The 20,368-nt window shown below is 43.2% G+C and overlaps 2 protein-coding genes across 7 annotated transcripts in view; one reads left to right on the top strand and one right to left on the bottom strand.

The window, feature by feature from the left end:
- slc49a3 (solute carrier family 49 member 3) overlaps window positions 1-2,274 on the top strand; it is a 10,929-nt gene extending 8,655 nt beyond the window's left edge. For both annotated transcript variants that reach the window (XM_042061359.1, XM_042061360.1), the window contains one exon: window positions 711-2,274. In XM_042061359.1, coding sequence (XP_041917293.1) covers window positions 711-1,027 — 317 coding nt within the window. In that variant the 3' untranslated portion in view covers window positions 1,028-2,274. The remainder of the gene's footprint in view (window positions 1-710) is intronic.
- LOC121681554 (nuclear cap-binding protein subunit 1) overlaps window positions 1-20,368 on the bottom strand; it is a 23,952-nt gene extending 3,584 nt beyond the window's left edge. For 2 of the 5 annotated variants that reach the window (XR_006022176.1, XR_006022177.1), the window contains exons 1-23: window positions 20,150-20,366; window positions 19,014-19,102; window positions 18,670-18,770; window positions 18,243-18,399; window positions 17,598-17,705; window positions 15,215-15,336; window positions 13,260-13,329; window positions 12,952-13,167; window positions 12,480-12,577; window positions 12,142-12,205; window positions 10,593-10,703; window positions 9,919-9,983; window positions 9,641-9,703; window positions 9,452-9,526; window positions 9,193-9,296; window positions 8,433-8,555; window positions 8,191-8,293; window positions 7,552-7,645; window positions 7,351-7,454; window positions 7,123-7,240; window positions 5,871-6,011; window positions 5,671-5,784; window positions 4,998-5,237 (exon numbers count right to left, since the gene is read on the bottom strand). Coding sequence is in view for 2 of the 5 variants with exons in the window: in XM_042061352.1 (XP_041917286.1) it covers window positions 5,124-5,237; window positions 5,671-5,784; window positions 5,871-6,011; window positions 7,123-7,240; window positions 7,351-7,454; window positions 7,552-7,645; window positions 8,191-8,293; window positions 8,433-8,555; window positions 9,193-9,296; window positions 9,452-9,526; window positions 9,641-9,703; window positions 9,919-9,983; window positions 10,593-10,703; window positions 12,142-12,205; window positions 12,480-12,577; window positions 12,952-13,167; window positions 13,260-13,329; window positions 15,215-15,336; window positions 17,598-17,705; window positions 18,243-18,399; window positions 18,670-18,770; window positions 19,014-19,102; window positions 20,150-20,183 (2,388 nt within the window). In the remaining 3 variants the exon portion in view is untranslated. Of the gene's footprint in view, window positions 1-4,684; window positions 5,238-5,670; window positions 5,785-5,870; window positions 6,012-7,122; window positions 7,241-7,350; window positions 7,455-7,551; window positions 7,646-8,190; window positions 8,294-8,432; window positions 8,556-9,192; window positions 9,297-9,451; window positions 9,527-9,640; window positions 9,704-9,918; window positions 9,984-10,592; window positions 10,704-12,141; window positions 12,206-12,479; window positions 12,578-12,951; window positions 13,168-13,259; window positions 13,330-15,214; window positions 15,337-17,597; window positions 17,706-18,242; window positions 18,400-18,669; window positions 18,771-19,013; window positions 19,103-20,149 lie in introns of those variants that run through there. The other 3 variants (XR_006022178.1, XM_042061353.1, XM_042061352.1) reach the window with 3 other exon arrangements.

Below are 20,368 nucleotides of genomic sequence, written 5' to 3'. Positions count from 1 at the left end.
CGTATCGTCCCTTTCTCCTCTCTCCTCGTTTCTCACCTCCTCTGGCAGCAATTAGACAAATGAGAGATCCTCGATGACGTCGAGCTTTGAATGATTTCCTTGGCACAAGCTGGAGAATCGAGAAGACGCATGCAAATAGCATAATGACCTGAAGCCAATGTGTCAACCATATGCTTCATCAGTCCCCAATGACATGGTGTACACACACACACACACACACACACACACACACACAGGTTATGGTAAACTCCAATGTATGCTGATTATGGTGCATTCAGTTTTCTTCTTAGGTGAGAAATGCACAGACCATAAAATGCAAATGTTTAAGATGATTTGAGAAATGTTCCAAAGACCAAATGTTCAGAAAAAAAGCACTGTACTGATCAGCATCATGCATTGATCACAAAAAAGGAAATTGCAGTCCCTACAGTTACCACACACACACAGACAGACACACACACACACAAAACACCACAAAAGCAACTTGCGGCCATCATTTGTGCACACACACGGAATCGTTGAGGAGGAAGTGAATGTGCCCCCATGGAACATCTCTCGGCACTCTCGCTTCTGCTTTACTGAACAACCAGCTATACAGGACCACACACACACACACACACACACACTTAGTATTTATTAGTCATAATAACTTTTCTTGTGTTGTGTTGTGTTTTTCTCTCTCTCTCTCTCTGTGTGCGTGTGTGTCTCAGTGCCTGTGCTGGTGATGGCGGGGCTGTTTTGTCTGGGGGCCTGTGTGTTTGTGTGTTTCTTTCACACAGAATACAAACGTCTGAAAGCAGAGGAAGACGCAGGAGGACAATCACGCAGCACACACACATCCACTATTACAGACACACACGATACCTCTAACACAGAGAACCCATCACACACACAAGATACCACTGACAAACCTAATCTTTCAGACACACACACACCCAATCACTCAGACACACTTCACACAACACCCACCACCTCACTCGCTCTTAATACCTCAGACACACTCGATCCACCCGATACAATAGCCTAAAAGAGACAGTGATGCCATGGATCCCCACCCAATCAGACATGGAGGTCAAAGACACACACACACACATACAGCATCAGACATGGAGAGAGGTCAAAAACACACACAGACAGACCTTAAATCTCAAATACTACATGCTGCTGTATGTTAACATACAGACATTTATTCAAGCACACACACACACACACACACACACACACACACACACACTTTGGTCGGAAGCCTCTTAACATATCCACTTTTCCCTTACACACACACACACAAACTTTCCTTCAGGACATCAAACTGGTAGGTTACTGACACACTCCTTCCTCCAGGGCATCAGACCAGTATAGCATACACACATCTTTTTGGGCATCAGGGACTGGGACAGACAAACACACACACACACAGACAGCAGCAGTAGCACGAATGGCAGTGGTCAGGTCTTCTGCCTGAAGATCACACACACACACCGATAGCAGAAGAGATGAAACAACTCCTGGACCAAAGCAGTAGCTACTTTGTCAGAAATGTTGTTTTTGTCGTTTTTTTTTTTTTCATTAACCATTTGTTTGTCATTCCCATTTTTTCACTAATATATTGTATGTTTACTAGTTTTTCTACATCATATATTTTTGTAATGCTATGATGGTACTTACCTGTGACCAAATAATGTAATTAATCGGTATGTCTTCTGATGTGCTTTCATACATGTGGATGCTGCACTGATTCGATCATTTGAATGTTACTAAAACATTAACTAGTTTTGCATAATTGAAGGGCCCCCTTACACCAAACAACTTTGACAAGATTTGGGAAAGATTCTTGAAAGATTGTAGTCTTTTGAGTAAAGCTTAAATGGGGGGAATTAGGTAAAAGACTCCAATCTGTCAAGAATCTTTCCCAAATCTTGTCAAAGTTGTTTGGTGTAAGGAGGCCCTAAGTGGCTCAAATACCTGATAACTGCTAATTACCTTTTTTTAGTACTGTACACCAGTATTTGCACTCAGCAATTTTACTTGAGTTTCTAATTGGCATTTGTCAGGTTCATATCCAGACAAAGACTAGACAGAGATTTGGGAATAAATTCCTCATTACAACTGGTTTGTATGTGTGGCTTCTGAGGACCTGTCATTTTTGTCTTACTTGTGTGTGTGTGTGGCACTGATAATACCTGAGTGGATTCTGATCTCGCTCACACAAAATTATTTGTAGGATTTTGCTTGTTCACAACTTGAGTTTTTGAATAAAATATACTTTTAGGATTGCTTAAGTCTTTTTATTAGTATTATTTTATTTGAGCTATTTCCATGTTCCACATTTTATATTGATATGGCTTGATGGCAATATAAAATAAACACAGTATGGTATTAGATTGCAATAGCCTATGATTAAATATATAATTAAATATAGATCTTGCCTGTGCCTGTTGAGGTGTACACGACCATGGCAACCTTGACAGGGACAAGGAGATGGACATTTTTGCCCATCAACAGACCCCAACTAAAGTAGACTGCTGTTGTTCACAGCACTAAGCTATTTATGGTTACTGACATACTCCAAGTCTCTGGCCCTCTCATAGAGCCAGGCATAGTGAACTGGCCCTCTGAAAAAAAGTTTGGGGACTACTGATTTAGCCTATTAAAACTGTATCATAAGGCAGTTAAGCACAAAAATCGATCCCTCTGTGATAAAAGCATCAACGTTGGTATAAAAACTCACGAAATGGGTCTGATCAGATTTAGAATCGTAGGCACATCGCATTTGGCCACTGGGGACAATGGCAGACATTTTTTTATAATTGATTGATTGAAAATAGGAACTATCAACTAATAGTTACAAATTTAACCATGCATCTTTGTCATTCTTCACACATACTCATCAACAAGGTCCTTAAATATGTAAATAATTAAAAAATGTATACAATTTGGCCCGTGATACCAAATAGTATAGTCTGCCTTTGTCTACCAAAGCCTTTGTCTAAGTTCATGTAGAGTGAACACAATTTCTGTAGTGAGAATTAAGAGTCATTCAAGAATTTATATTTACACTTACTGACAGAGCTTTTAATCAACCAGTCATCAATAGACCAAAATCATGTGTGTTTTTTACAATATCCGTGCCCAAGGTTCCGAATTCAAGTCCAGTGCAGAACTGAACAAGAGAATCATAAGGCTATGAACCTTGAAATTCCAGTATGTGATAAACTTGATGTGCCTAAATATCTTCAACCTCAAGTATGCAACTAATAAGGAAATAGATCATTAGACTGTTAGAGCAAGGACATATTAGTTATTTAGTCAAGGTGAACGTCTCCGCACTGTGGAATGGAAAAATGGATGCTACAAGGATGGGAATTAAAACGCCTAATACCTTACCATCTACACTCTTAAAACTAATGTGTTGAAAACAACACAACTTTCATTGTTTTTAACACATCTCTGTGTCCAGATAGGACAATACAGTATGTGTTGTTTCCTTTTTTTTTTTAATTTGTTACACAATATGTGTTGAAAATAACACAACTTACATTGTTTTTTAACACATCTCTGTGTCCAGATAGAGACAACACATTCATTTTAAGAGTGTATTGATGCCATTGTGGTTCACGGAGATACTTGTAATTTTTTTCCAAAATAATTTTTAAAAAAGTGCTCATCTTTACTAGTATACGTCTTCACACAAGGAGGGCTTGACACCAGGGCTGACGCTTCGGCAATACCAGTCACTGAAATACTGAGCTTCGTTGAACACGGCTGTTTTCACATTAGCTGATTGTGATTAGCGTAAACCATTGTTGGGCATTGGGCTTTTATGCCTTTAATATGATAAGACAGTGGAGTGCCAAGAAGCAAGTGGGAGAGAGAGATGGGATAGAATCGGGAAACTCCCTGGGCCGGACTAGAATACGGGTCCCCGTGGACCTAAATGTGATATGGACACTTAGACCCTTTTAACAAGGTAAACAATAACAATGCTTGAACGTTCTATTTGGTTCCCAATCTACTTCCTCTGCAAATAGAACGTTCAAGCATTGTTTTTGTTTTTATTGTTGAAAGGGTCTATAGCCAGCTACGCAACAGATATTCCAAATTCAAAGGTTCTACCAAAAAAGGCAAACATGAGTGTGGGTGAGCAAGTAACTGAGATTGAGTTGTATGGGTTGGTGGGTGGTAGAGGAAGTGTAATGCCATGTGACCTTTTTTCAACAATTTTTCACACAGATCTTTTTCTCGAGGTCACCGTGTACTGTCGGTACTAAACCGAAACTGAACAAAATCGGTTCCACCTAGCTAGAATTGCTGCAGCCAATAGCTAGAGCAGCCAGGCAGTTACATTGCTAGACTTTGGGGGGTCATGTTCACGAGTCCCCATACTCATGAAAACTTGCCAGTATTCTCCTTTAATGCCTTTGAGCACAACCAACTTTTTGAAAAGTCAGCCAGTGAAATGTCATCGATGAAGGCTGTTGATCAATGTACATTTGTTGATCTAAATAATAAAAAATAACAATAATGTAATATAACGAAAGAGAGCAAATGCTCTACTGGAGGAGATAATGAGATGATTATGTTAAATCTCACATTGGTGCTTGATACTGTTCCAAAGACTGTGTGTGTGTGTGTGTGTGTGTGTGTGTGTGTGTGTCAGGGAGACCAAGAGACAGACAGAGAAGGGTTTAAAAAGAGGAAGACGTGTATTTCAGTAGGGTCTTGAGGCTCACACAGATTCCACCTGGGCGAACACACACATGACCTTTCACCCCACTCACCCTCCTGTTGGAACACATCTATGGGTCACAAAACTACCAGCAACTGAAAAATAAAAACAATAAAAACAAGCAAAAGAAGAAAAAAACAAAACAAAAACAACTGATTGACACTGGAACATTCTCAACCAGTGTAGTTATACTGTAGCTAAAAAGACACATGCTCTCCCTCACTCACACACACACACAAACTGTTCCTCTGTGACATTCTCGCTCGCTCACACACACACACACACTGAGGCTACAAACACTGTCATACAAACGGCCAGCTCCTCCACTGACACATTTTATCTCGAACAAAGTCCAACTCCCCCCTGGCCCTCCTGGAGAGTACGTGTGTGTTAGGTTTCAGAGTTGGAGAGCGCAGAACTGCTGGTAGACGTGTAAGATGTGGGGGTCCAGTTCAGCAGTGAACAGAAGGTGCTCCAAGGTCCCCATGTACTGCTGAATGGTGCCGTGATGCTAGAAACACACATAGGAGAAGAGTAAGAGTCTGACTAATCTAAGGCAAACATGTTCATGTCATTAATGGTGTGTGTGTGTGTTTTGACTGGTAAAATTGAAGAAAAACTGGCAAAAGTAAAAAAATTAAAAAAAATAATAAAAAGCCTAACTGTAATAGGACATGCGTGTTCATAACAAAAATGTCTATCAACAGCCTACTGTGGGACTGACTTGACATCTATTAACAGCCTACTGTGGAACTAACTTAATCTATTAACAGTCTATTAAAGTCTACGATGACAGTAAATTTCAAATTTGTCCGGTAAAATACATTTTCTCCAGTCACTGGATCGGCAAGACAAAACCCTAGCGGACATCCTGGTGGTGAGGTATGATTGTGTGTGTTAAGGTATGTGTGTGTTAGGTTCGTAGGAAGGAGGAGGAGGAGTACCATGAGGAAGACCTGCTGCAGTCTCTCGATGCAGATCTTATACCAGCTGGTGTTGAAGTCAATTCCGCCAGTTTCACAGCGAACCAGGTGCTCAGTCAACATCATTATAAACCTCTGTGAGGGAGAGAGAGAGCTGGTGAGTGAGAGCAGCTGTTCCAAAAGTAAGTCTACTCTTGGGTAAATGGTGACCTTTGACCCACCTGGAAGATGACCAGGAAGAGGTTCTTCTGCTCGCTCTGGGCCGCTTCCACCTTCTCCTGCAAACGCTCAATCTGCTCCTCCAGCTGCATGTCCTCGTCCCCACTCAAACGATCCATCTCCTCCTCGTCCCCACTGTCCTTCTGAGAAACACACACGTCAGATAAGAAACATCACTACCCTCGTACCCCCTCGAACGGTCCAGTTCCACATCCCTGCTGTCCCTGCCCATCCGCACACGCGTCGGAACAAAAACATCACTACCCTTGTCTCCACCCACCCAGTCAGAACAGAATATGGCTGTAACTGTATTTCTTACTGCGCTGAAAACACAACAAATGACAGATTTGCTGTTTACTTACAAAGAGGTCCCTCAAGGAGTTTGTTTATTTTTACTGTTATGTTAAGGAATTGCGACGCTACGCAGACCTGCGCACATAACACAACACCGTGTAGGCAACATGCTTAGGGAACACCATAAGCTCTGCATAGATTCAATGTAAAACCATTTGCTAGGATCAATTAATAAGCATAGTGGTGGGACACGAAAGATAAAGAATTAGAGTGTACATATGTTAGTAATTATACAACAATTGGGTTCTATGGAACTATTTATTTGTTTCTGATTGGCAGAGAGACGTTCCATGAGTTGGAATATCCCTGAACATTTCAACTCAGACTTTACACAGCTAATAATAAATCACTCAGCGATACAATGCGAAGATTTGACACAATGTTCTCATCCCAGCTCTCCACTATTTCAAGCAATGGGTTACTCCTTAGCAAACCATAACGAAACAGTGCTTCACCACATCTGTGGATTAAGCTACACAGTCAGCTCAATGTAAGTAAGATAAACGAGGATGCTAATTGTTCTCAGCATTGCCAGCATTGTGTAGGGCCTATAATATGATTGTCACTTGGAGGAGACTTGTAGATAACTAACGTGGCCTCATGGCTACGGCCGAACAACACCCGTGGGAATATCCATGACCAACCCCACGCTCACTCGTGCTATATTGCTTAAATGGACTATGGCAGACTTGCAACAATACAACATGGCCCCCATCAGGTCTGGAAAACTGCATTCACGGTACTTCACCCAAGAAAATGTTGTTTTCAGAATTTTAGTATCGGCTTGGTACCAAAGTATCGGTTCTCGTGACATCTCTAACACTAACACGTAGACACCATTTGTTTAGCTGAAATCCACATGCCTTATCTTCATCCTTACTGTATCGCTCTAACACACACCTTTTTGTGTTGTTGTTTCTCCAGCTTGTCTTTGGCCTCCTCCAGCTCCTTCTGGACCTTCTGCACATGCTTATTCATCTTCCTCAGAGTCGAATGGAGGATTTCCCACATGTAGAACCTACACACACACGCACACACACACACACGTCAGGCTTCTCACGTGGGAGGTCAGAGGCCCTCACTTGGCCACCTCCAGGCTAATGCTGATGACATCTGTGAGCGCCTCACCGTGTGAAGTCATGTGCCATGTCCTGAGAGAAGACCCAGTTGGCGACGGCAGCGCAGTCCACAATCTGAGTACGCACCATCTTATCCACCAGCACCGCTATCATCTGAGAGAGGGGTAGGGAGGGAGTGAGTGTGTGTGTGTGTGTGTGTGTGTGTGTGTGTGAAATTGACTGAGCATGTGTTGCCTTATTCATGCCCTACCTGTGGGTGGTTCTTCCACACCTGGTAGACCACTTTGAGAATGTGAAGTTTCCCCTCATCACAATCCGAAATAGCCTTCAGAACTTCATGGAACCTAACACACACACACACACACGAATCATACTCCTCTTCGACACAAACGGACAGGCTTGTTGTATGTTTTATGTGTGTGTGTGTGTGTGTGTGGACGCTCACTTGGAAAGTGCTCTGAAGGGGAGTGAGTGTGTGTGTGTGTCCGCCCACTGAGGGAGGGGGAACAGCAGTGTTTCCCATACATTGACTTATTTGTGGCAGCCCATCACAATATCAACATTGACCCCCACAAAATGATTTTCCAGGTTGTACTAAATTGTGCTTAAATCTGGTTAGCATCATAACCACGCTGTGCTAATTTATTAAAAACTGTTGTATTCAAGTTAATTCTGCAAACCAACCACTACAAATGGAATTCAATTCTCTGGGAAACACTGAACAGGGTCTGTTGTACCCGGACCCCAGGAAATTGTGTCAACTAGATTAGCTTATGATGAAACAGTATGCATTAGTGAGAGCTCTTGTGTGTTAAAGGTATGTGTGTGGCACAGCGGGCTTGTGTGTGTGTGTGTGTGTGTGTGTGTGTGTGTGTGTGTGCAAACTCACTTGGCGAGTGCACTGAAGGAGTGGCTGAAGGACTTGGCTGCGAGGTGGAGAAGCGTCTGCAGGAACACCTCAATCTTCAGGGGGTTGAAGCTCTCGCCCTCATCTACACACACACACACTTTAGAGTTATACGAGTGCAGCTGTGGCTCTACAGCAGCCTGTAACGCTGATCATGAATGCACCTGGGATCTGCACAAGAGCTACATGCACTGCGCGTGTGTGTGTGTGTGTGTCTAAGTTACCGTCGTCATCCTCCTGGTTGGGGTTAGGCACATCTCTCAGGACGGCGATGATTTCCTCATTGGTTGCCCTATTCTTGATGGCGTTGCCAACAGAGATCGATACAGCGTATCCGGGCAACGAACCTGTGGGGACAGAGAATTAACAGGGTGTGTGTGTGTGTGCGCGCGCAAGTGAAATGGCTCAGTCTCTATGTCCCCTTAAGGTCTAAACGCTGAACCCTTAAAGACTAAAAACGGACATCCGTTGACAAGTGATTGCGTTTGAGAAGCTGTAAAGGTTCAAAATGCTAATAACAGGACTGGGACAGCACCAGTGACATTGTTCAATTTCACATCACAACACTATGAATTATGGGTAATTCCCTTGGGTAAAGTCTGCATAGATGCTGATGCAGAGAAAGGGCAGAGAAAGGGTGCGAGCACTTCAGAATTTCACAGCGGGACAGCCCCAAGCACTCATGAATTTAGTAGGAACGTGCATGAAAGTCTGTGAAGGGGTACACTGAGATTCAGCCGAGTGAGCGAGTGAGTGAGTGAGTGAGTGACAGAGAGCGAGAGAGTTGATGGAGTGAGAGAGTGAGAGTTGATAGAGTGACAGTGTGAGAAAGTGGGAGTTGAGAGTGGGAGAAAGTATGAGTTGATAGAGTGAGAGTTGATAGAATTCTTGAATTTCCCCTTGGTGATCAATAAAGTATCTATCTATCGTGAGAGAGTGAGAGAAAGTATGAGAGTTGATAGAGTGAGAGAGCGTAAGACTCACTGCTGGTGTCCTCTCCATATTTGTACTGGAAAAGAGGATCAGCTGGAATTAGAGCAGAGAAACTGGGGGGGACGATGTCCACGATCCGCTGGTGGTACGACAGCCTACAAACACACACACACACACACTACATTAGATACCAAATGACACATACCAGTACTCCACAGAGAGCTACGCCAAAACATACATGAATGTGTATGCAGAGGTGCCTCAAACGTGTAAACGTATGTGTGTGCGTGTGTGTGAATTCAGTACCTACCTCATGCACTTCTCAAGCACCTCTTTCACAAACTTGGGTTTGGGCTTCTCAATGTCCACAGTCAAGCAATCCGCCCTGAGAACACACACACACTTTTTTTTTTGAAGAATGGCATTACCGTTTCTACAATGAGAATCTACTGACATTGGGCATACATATACATGCGCCCTCTCGCTCACACACTCTTACCAATCATCCCAACTCCAACGGAACTGGAAGTTACTCAGATGGTGTGCGAACCAGTTGATCAACCTGTGAGGACACACAGAGTTAGTTAGTGTCTGTCTGTCTAGTGTCTGTCTGTCTAGTGTCTGTCTGTCTAGTGTCTGTCTGTCTAGTGTCTGTCTGTCTAGTGTCTGTCTGTCTAGTGTCTGTCTGTCTAGTGTCTGTCTGTCTAGTGTCTGTCTGTCTAGTGTCTGTCTGTCTAGTGTCTGTCTGTCTAGTGTCTGTCTGTCAGTCACACTCACCGGTCGATGCAGGTGGTGTGCATGGTGTCCAGTCTCATGTAGAGCATCTCTGTGGCTTGGGCCAGCTACAAACTCACTTCAGGAAACACACTCCTCACTGATGAGCACATGTAGGTGATTGTGTGGGTGTGTGTGTGTGGGAAGGGGGCAGGGGGGGGCTGTATCCACGATATTCGTGAGCCAACAATGGAAGTCGCCTTGAAACTTCATATTAAAAGGAAGCAGCAGTGAAAAAAGGCAGTTACACCTTTGTTCAGGCATCGACAACATAGTGTATGAAGTCTAGGCAACAAGTTAAGGTGCTGCTTGTACTTAATAGCTAATCCAAAGTTCTGGCTACTTGTCATACTTAAGTACTGTAAATAATAAATACTTTAAGACGTTTACTTAAATGGTATGCTTATAGATGACATTTACTTAAAACATCTGGTCATATTATATAGAATATCCATATTGAGTGTAGAATTGTCAACATTGCAAAATGAATATAAGTTTAAGAATATTCGGCCTGCTGAGTATGTTGAGACTACACCAAGTAATTATGTAAACAGAGTGGACTGAAAATGAAAACCAGACAGAAATAAGGTTTCGCGAATAACGTGAATATCAGAGCAAGAAAAAAATAAATAAAAAGCAAGCAAGAGAAAGTTTCTGTATGTGTGTGAGAAGGATACGACTTGAGGGAGTGATCCAGGCTGCAGCTTGCAGAGCTCGATGAGCAGAGCTGTGTACATCACCTCTATGTGTGGGGGGGCCGGCAGCTGGAACAGCTCTCCGAAGATCACCTGAACACACACAATCCAGAATGGAGACAACCGCTTAATGACTACACCTGAATGGTGATTGGTTTCTGAGGGAGTTTGCGAGTGAGGGATGCTACGGTACTTTATTGCAATGGTTCCCAAAGTAGGGGTCAGGACCCCGCCCGGGTCGAGAGATGATTTTCCGAAATAAAAAAAAATAATTAAAAAAAGTTTTGTATACTTATAATAATAGTATTGAAAAAATTATATTGTCATTGTTAAATTATATTATGATTGTTAGGTTGTTTTTTTCTTTTGTGGTATTGTGCTTGTGCTTCAGTAGGCCTAAGTGCGCGAGTCCTGGGATAGTGTGTGTGAGTCACTGGCAGCGTCATTTTGGGGGTCGTGGGCAGAAAAGTTTGGGAACCCCTGCATCATTGAACCGAATTGTATGCCCGCTACAGTTAAATGCAGACGTGAAGCACTGTAGTACAGTAGTACTACGTAGTACACCCGTCAGTTTCCCAAACATGCTATTGTGCTGCAGACTGCACTCATGTACTTCATTCACAGAACGTCTGGAGCCCACAGACATCTACCCACAGCCTGTTCACCCTTACCATGCAAACAGAACCACGGCAAACTTCAAATCCAGTATAAGAGAACTCTTCAAAATAATGTCACTACGACAGCAAAGGTAAGAAAACCATAAACAACCGAAGAACAATCTGCAAGTGTTGCTTATCTACTGCTGTCTACTTGAGTGGAAACGTTTGCATCATGTCGTCTCACATGCTGCCAGCTCTATTCATTACATGTGCAGCAGGGAGATTCCACTTCATAGAGAAACTAAAATGTCTCAGTGCACTTTTCCAACAACAATTTGAGGCAAGACCTCCAGAGGAAGTAAAAGCTGCCCCAATGCAGTACAAACTGTAGGAACCAGAGGTGCGTTCAAATCAGCATAGGCGAACGTTTGCAAACAGGTCTCTGTTCGCAAACGTTCTCCAAAAATTCAAGGCAAACAATCACAAACTGTCTGAGGAGGCAGTTCTCCACAAATTCAAGGCAAACAATCACAAACTGTCTGAGGAGGCAGTTCTCCACAAACACATAGTGGAGCTGGACGTGAACTAGGCGAAGTGTTACCGTGACAATGGAATGATTACACCAAATAGTTCAAATTTAACTGTTCAGAGAAAACATCTTATCCATGAGCGTTCACCACCGTTTACCAAATTTGAATGCACCTTAAGTCTAATCACTCACACACCATTTCTGATTGGATTTGTTTTGTCTATTGGCAAAATAAATAACTGATTAAATTCCCCATTTGAAAATTGTTTTGGTTTTATTTTCAAATAAATATTAAGATATTGAAACTGCACTAACTGTGGCCCAAAAACCTTGATGCATACTGAACTGTGAGCACACCATCATTGTATCCCTAGTGTGTGTGTATGTGTGTGCTTTAACTCACCTCAACTATGTGGTAGTTCAGTGGGATCTTGTTCTTGCCTGGGTAGCTGAGTAGCTGGGCAGCGCTGCAAAGAGCAGAGGTCAAAGGTTAGAGTTCAGAGAACAGGAAGCATCACAGGTGATGAGGAGTGTGTGATGAATGAGGCAGATGAAGGTGAAGTGAGGGGGACAGTTTATAATTATAACACTACAGGCAATCAGTACTATACTTACTAGTGTAATACTAAGCGCTCTTATTAGTACAATAAATACTATACTATACTATTATACTACATATAAGTACACATCACGTCACTTAGAGCTTTGCAAGTACGGATGAACAGGATGATGAGGGCTCACCAGGTCTTCCTCTCCCTCCAGTGAGACTTGATGATACAGTGCAGATTCTCCTCAATCACAAAGCGCTCCACCGAATGACTGCCAGGCATCACAGGACCCTACACACACACACACACACACACACACACTTACAAAAATACTGTATACATGTTGTTTTGGTCAAAGTGTGACGAGATGTTTGCAGAAGCTATTAAACAGCAATTATTAAATAACAATCTCATAAAATGGTTGTTGAGGGAGAGTAATGGAGAAATCGGTATCTTCAGTGGTATTCAGCATACTTCTAATGGCAAGTGTTCACCTCAGGAAGACGACGCAGGGCATGGGGTAGCTGACGTCGGGTGTATGTGTGTGTCTGTGTGTGTGTGCTCCCCTCGGGGGCTTCAGTGTAGTTGGACATGCAGAAGACAATGCAGGATATTGGGTAGCTGATGTCTGGAGAGTGTGTGTGTGTGTGTGTGTGTTTGCTTACCTCGGGGGCGTCAGTGTAGTCGAACATGCGAAAGACGACGCGGGGCATGGGGTAGCTGGCGTCGGGGGTGTGAGCGGGTGGGGTGAAGGGGGGCAGGTTGTGCTGCAGGGCCTCACACAGCACGCTGTCGAAGGCCACGTACGGACGCATGATGTGCCGCTCCTGCCACCGGTCCTTCTTCAGCTTCTGGACCTGAGCGCAGAGACACTCCAGGTACTACAAGAGGAGGGGGAGAGGTCACACACACTACAATGTCAATATGAGCAACTCTATGTGTAATAAACACACACATACACAAACACACCTACCTCTTCCTGTGGATGTGGTTTGTCTGCACCCCACACCTGCAGCATGGGCACATGAATCTTCTGCCTCTTCCTGAGCAGGAAACAAGTATTAGCCAGTCAATCACAGATCAGCACATAACCATCCAGCCAACCCCATCACCGGTCAGCCAGTGCCAGAGAACCATCATGCCATTTACAATTTGACAGCAAGACAGACCCTCCCGCACAGGCTTAGCAGGAATACAGTCTCAAGGGGCCTGTACTACGAAGCGGGGTTACTGGCTTATCTGGGTAACTTCGAGAGTAACTTGATCACGTGTGGCGTAACTTCCCGATTAACCCGTACTACGAAAGGTGGATAGGTTTTAACCGAGGTATGCTGCCATGGCAATTTACGCTGCATCTCAAACCTGCTCCGACCAGGTTATGTTCTTGGTTAACCCGAGGTTTCCGTTAACCACACCCTTTATAAGTACCACCCCTCCACTAACAATTTCTCCCGAGACATGTCGGCGTACCTGGATGATCCATACGACATTGGAGCGCAAATCGTGAGGGACTCTCTTCGCAGGGCGAGGGGTTTTAGAGACCGCCAGAAAATATATATAGCTTACCCGGACGATATTCTCTATGAAGATATATATTGTCAGCCAAGGGAATTCGTTATCTTTGTCAGATGATCTAGGAAGACGTCTCATAGCAATGCCCATACGTGGACATTCATGTATTCCATCTGTGATGCAAGAATACTTTATGTCCGAAAATAAATCGGACATAGGCCTACAGTATGCTGAAAATCTGAGCAAGAATAGCCTAAAATAAATCGGACATAGCCTACAGTAGGCCTAATAAATTAAAGTCACAATTTTAACAAACTTGTTGAATTGAATGTCATATTACTGTACCCTGCACATAAAGGCTACACATTTCCACAGCACCAGAATCCGACCGAATGCCTCCCTCAACCCCCTCCATAATCGGCCTTCCACTATTATTTGCGATGGCCAACTCTTCTGCTACTGTAAAACACGCTGGTGCATTTCCTCCTACAGTAGTGTTCAAAGACACCTTTTTCTTGTTAGCTGTAAAACAGAGGCCAAGTGAAGGCTATAAGCTAGGCCTACATGTTTTCATAATTAAGAAATATTAATGCAAGCTATAACTATATAAACCTACTATTCTGAATAATGTTTTTGTGTTTCATTTTCACCTGCTGCCATGTGCGTTTGGCAATGGTGTTGCATCTGAAATGTTCACAGGATTAGGCATACACTAAATCAGTCAATGGGGGCTACTTAAACATTCAATTGTCCTTATTACTGTAATCTATATGCCCACTTCTGAATTGGGTTGCATCTGTAGGCCTTTCTATGAACTCAAAGTAGGCTATTTAATTATTTCAACTCATTTCAGACATTTCGCAAGCTACTAATCCTCCGTAACACATATTTGAAGAACATGTGGGAATAAAACTTTACTTTTAGGCATTTAGGCTACCCGATCTGCAATACGTTGCCAACAGCCTTGCTTTGTTCACTGCCGACGTACAGTATTTGATTTTTGTCGTAGAGTGGGTTTTAATTCCTCATAACTTGTCATAATAATTAATCCGTAAAATAAGGTGATCGCGTCATCATTGAAAGTGGTGACTAGCGCTGCAACCCGCCCCTTTTATGTGAACGCGCACAAACTCCAATTAGGTTAACCCCGGCTCAACAAATCAACTTCATAATCAACGTCGTAGTACCGATTAACACCACTTAAGATAACCAGGTTTTGTCAACCCCGGTTTAACAAAGTAACCCTGGGTTACATCTGGGTAGGTTAAGCTCCCTTCGTAGTACAGGCCCAAGGTCTGTGAGTGTTTACATCGAGATTGGTCCGAGGCCACTGACTCACTTGAGGTAGGCCTCGGTCTGGTTAAGGGATAGACTCACTTGAGCCTCGATCTGGTTTAGGGGGGGATATAGACTCACTTGAGATAGGCCTCGATTTGGTTGAGCAGGCGGTCCATCTCCACGTCTTTCTTTTCATACAGCTCCTTCCCCACCCAGGGTAAACATGACAGCACCACATACACAAACCAGTCACTGCGCACCTGCAACACACACACACAAATCAGTCACATCATGCATCAGTACACCCACAGGGTAGATAATGGCTCTTGCACATCCAGTCACTGCACACTTCAGGGTTTCCCGCAGCACTTTGCAGTCACGCATGCAGAACGCATTAAAAAAATAAGAAACGTGCCATGAATCGAAAAATAATCAGTTTTTATAATCTTTACATATGTGATATGCCTCCGAATCAGAGCTAGTGAACGGAGCTGAGTGGTGCAAATATCCCGCTCCTCCCTCTTAAGAATCAGTCAAATCGCGAACAGACACAGCTCCGTTTAATTGTCAGGTGTGATGAAATGCGTTCATGTTCCACTTTTTATGTCATAAACGTTGCAGGCCTATGGAAAGATTTTGTGGTAGGATTGTCCAATGGTCAAGTTGTTGCTTCAATTTGTGTTTTAATTTATGCGAAATTAAATTTAATTTATGCTGGGTTCATCAGTTTTGCGCAAGTTTAAAATGTTAAAAACGACTGCGTAATTGGTCATTTTCGTTCTATAAGTTCCACTTTTCATGTCATGAATGTAACATGCCTATGATAAGGCTTTGCAGTTGTCCAATATTGTCAATCTATTGTCTCAATTGTGTTTCATGTGACGCGCACATGCATCGTTTTGCTCCAGTTGAAAGTTTCAGCGTAATTGGTCAGCTGTTTAATAAATTCCTTGTTTATGTCATAAATATAACATGCCTATGAGTAATGCTTGTATGGTGTATCTAATCTAGGCCTCTCTTATGTTCAATCAAATTCGCTTTGCCCACCCGTTTGAACATTTCTGGCTACGCTACTGTTAGAAAGGAAACTGATACAAGCGTACTATTCCTACAAAACAACTAGATACTACTAACAATGTAGAGCAAGAATAACCATGTGGTGACGGTTTCAGTGGGTAAAGATTCATTTTCGAATCTAAGAGGACACATCGCAGAAACATGAGTGTGTGCTATGAGCAAAGAAAAACGTGAGCAATTTGAAATTGCTTCATATCAAGTAGAAGGCTAAAATTAAAGTTGGATGCTAAGCCTGTATTCTTTAGCCAACTAATCCCACTGATCCCTTGAATTTTATGCTTATGTGTATTAACATGGCAAGCGTTTGTTGTTGCACATCGGTGTTACACCATCTTTTAAAATAAATGTTCTGAGTGAAATATATTGCCGTTGCTCTTAGTTCTGTGGGATTTAAGTTCTGTTGAAGGTGACAATTTGGCTTGTAGATTATTTCTCCCTCTTTTAAATTGGAGGGAGCATAGAGTGATTTCACTGCAGTGGGATGATTTTCAAGTGGAGCAGGGAGCAAAATTGAGCGGAGCGACCCGACACGAATTTGAGCGAAGGAGCGACCGAGTAAACAGCCACCCACGCCTAGCAGTGTTGACTTGCGCGTCTTTTTAAGATGGTGACCGTAAACGAAGGAAAGCCCTCTAATCGGACGCGCAAGACTGACAAATCACAGTCCCGCCAGCGTATTCTTTCTAAATTTTGTAGCTAACTCCATTCCCATCAAGGAACTTAGGCTACATGGCCAATATCTTTGAAATGTAACGGTCTTGGTTTTATTAGGAAGACATAAATTCTGGGTGGGTTTAGGCATGCCTCAGACTCGTGGTGTGAGGGATCAGAGCAAAACAGAGCAGCCGCACCGGCCTCTAAATTAAAAAGCGCTCCGCTCTCAAATCCCATCCATATTACACAAAACTATAAAATAATCTAAACTTCATTCATTCACTCTCGGTGTATAGATCAGGACAGACTTGCGGAACAGGGCAACAGTCTGACAGCCTGCATGAAGGTAGGCATTAATGGTCCAATAATTAAACAGTGCAATTACAATGGGCCCTTGAAATGTTCTTTTTAAAGCCAAGGAGGATGGCTTGCAGTGACTGATCACATTTGCACATTTTGTTGTTTTGCACTTTCGTTTGCACTTGTTCTATAGTTTGTAATAGTCTTTGTTAAAATTGCACAAATATTTTGAAATAGTTGTATTCTGATGTGTAGTTTGTAGTGTTTAAATAAATATTTATTATAATAAATAATTGTTAAATATAGTCTGTAGTGCATCGCACAAACATGACGCCAACGCCAGCACCCACACCCCCACCGGTTGGACCGACACCATCCATTCCCCCCCCCCCCTCCCCCCACCCCGGTCGGACGACCTACCACCTTGACTAACAAATTCCCTGCAGGAAACCCTGCACTTTCAACACACACACACACACACACACCTTACCTGGGGTATGTCCTCTTCTTGAGTGACACTCACAAAGTTTTCAAACATGGCCACCATGGAGGGAGCAGCAATGACATGACAATTCACCAGGTCAGCCAAGAACCGCACCTGGCACACACAAAAACAGTTACTTAATCGAGCAATATACGCCAAGAGGCTGTAGGTTTCAGTAATTCAAACGGTTACTACATACACCTGGCAGAATTTCATAAAATAATGGCACAATAACAAGAAATGTAATAAATTATTCATAGAAAATCATTCTTCATCCAAGAAATATATTTCTTCTATCAGAATGATTGCCAAGCAATGCCAAGACGCAGCAACTCGAACTTTTGTATCAATTTGTGGTGGCGCAGTAGTATAGAACGAAATGTGGTCAACATGAAGGGTTGCACTTTTAGTTTTAGAAGGGTTTCTGAGCTAGTAGACTTCACCCACAGTTACTTGAGAATCACTGAGCTGGCAGGTCCACCCCTCTCTCTCACATACATATATACATACACAAAACACAACTACCAGACACAGATACAGTATATATACAGGTTTCTGTACTAGCAGATCTCTCCCTCACACACACACACACACACACAGTTAGCTGTGGGTCTTAGAGATGGCAAATTTCTCTCACACACAGACACACACCAGGTAGGCAGCCTCGTCGTACAGGTTGGCCTTAAGAGTCTCTTTGAGCTGGCGGATCATGGCCTCCACAAACTCTCCTCCAAAGTTGTAGTTCCGCGCATTCAGTAGTCCAACCAGAGTGCTGTAGACAGTCAGCTTCTCAGGGAGCAGACGAGCCCTACACACACACAAACACGTCATCACCAATACACAGCCTTTTAAAGTGTGGTGAACTCAGTATGCAAGTGAGAAATGTCTACTAACAGACATAATAGAACATTTAAAGAACACACATCAGAGGAAGCAGCTGATGTGCAGCAGCCGTCTACTCATTTGCCCCTGACTTGGTAATTTTAAACTTCGAAGGTTACCACAGACACACTCATTTGACAAGGGTGGCTGTTGAGGAGAGAGATGTGGGATTGTCAAGGTAACAAGAGTGTCTTACACGGCACAGAGGATGCGCAGGATCTTGCTCTTATAGTTGGGGAGGTCCGCCTCCAGCACCCCGGCCAGTCCTTCCAGATTGCTCTCCAGGGACGAGGTGCTCTACACACACAGAAAAATCAGGGGGTGGGGGATTCAGTAAAGTAACTCACAGTTTAACTTCACGTGTTGAAGATGTAGCTCATCACTGGTTTTGATGAGGTGTGTGGCATTTGAAGGCTGACAGCATGAGAGTATGGCGTCAAAAGAGCAGGGGATTGGGCGTGTGTGAGTGTGCTCACAGTGAATGAAAAAGGTGGTGTGTGTGTTTCTTATCTAGCACTCTGCACATGCAAGTGTGTGTACCTTCTCTCCCACTCTGCAGATGAGCGACTCCAGACGGTCTTCGATCTCGATGGGCTCGGAGGTTCGCCTCCTCTTATGAGGCTGTGCACCTGGAACACACAGACACAAAACACACACCATCAGAACTATAACTATAATTCAAGGAACTGTTGGAAAAATGACGAGTTGAGGCTATGGGCTGTTACTCAAGCAGATGAATTACCACCTACAGTGCTCTGATGCTGATGGCTGATTTCGGGAGATTGAAGTGCACAGATGCTCATGCTTCTAAAATCATAAAGATTCGACCCTGGCAGACCCTTGCGCCCTCACCGACAGGCAAAGTATTATTTCTGCTTGGCCATTATAGTAGCTGGCCTGTGGTGTGTATATATAAGTATAAGTAGGCATCGGTTTAAATCCTCCCTTGGCGCTAGATGGCCTGTCTGCATTTGTGTGCGTGTTCTTGCTCACCAGTAACCTTGCCATGAACGAAAAATGTAAGTGACAATTACGCAACACAAGGTAAGCACGCCTTGTACATCACACAACATCGCTGTGGCATTCCAGTTTCATCTCAGGCTTGCAGGCCTATAACTGAGAATTCCACGGCGTTTCCCCTTGACATACGCCTTCGATGTCATCTAGACACAAGATAGGAAATCAGACAAATAGACTGCATGTGTGCGCCAGTTCAGCCTCCGAGTGTGAGCACTGCAGTGTCCTAGCAGCTCTGATTAAACAATTGTTCAACTGGTGTATTTCACAAACCACACGGCCATATTAAAAACAATGTGATGGAAATGTGTGAACTACCAAGTTAACAAGCTTACGCAGCTAACTAGCTAAACAACCAATCACTAGCTAGCTAGCTATGAGCTGTGCGCTTAACGAGTCCGTTAGCAGCGCATTCTACTGATAACGTTAGCGTATCCAACAGTTTCCACAAGTGTAAACCAATATTCCCAAATATAACTATACTAACGGGTGACAAATTGAAAGAATAAACATCTGCTAACTAAATATTTAGCCGAGTGGTCGGCTGTGTAATTCTAGCTAAAATACAATCACAGTTTTGCTCATGGAGGAATGGCACGCTCACTGCTCAAACGCAGGCTAACATTATTGCTTTTTCGCTAACGTTACCCATCGCTTACCTTCATTTTCGTCGCTATGTCGTCTCCTCGACATTTTAATGAATTAGATCGAATAATTCCAGACTCCCGAAGATGGCTGATAGGCTGTTGAATGGCAAATTAATTTATTTATCGAAGGTAAAGCAAACAAAACTCAGGCTAACGTTTGAATGGACAGGACAGATGCTACTGCGGCTAAAAAATAAAAGCGGTCAGATTCAAGTTAACTGCTTCCGGTTA

The sequence above is a fragment of the Alosa sapidissima genome, chromosome 14, assembly GCF_018492685.1.
Source record: "Alosa sapidissima isolate fAloSap1 chromosome 14, fAloSap1.pri, whole genome shotgun sequence".
In the NCBI taxonomy this organism is placed as follows: Eukaryota; Metazoa; Chordata; class Actinopteri; order Clupeiformes; family Clupeidae; genus Alosa; species Alosa sapidissima.
Note: the sequence above shows the minus strand (reverse complement) of the source record. Positions and strands in the feature narration are given on the sequence as shown.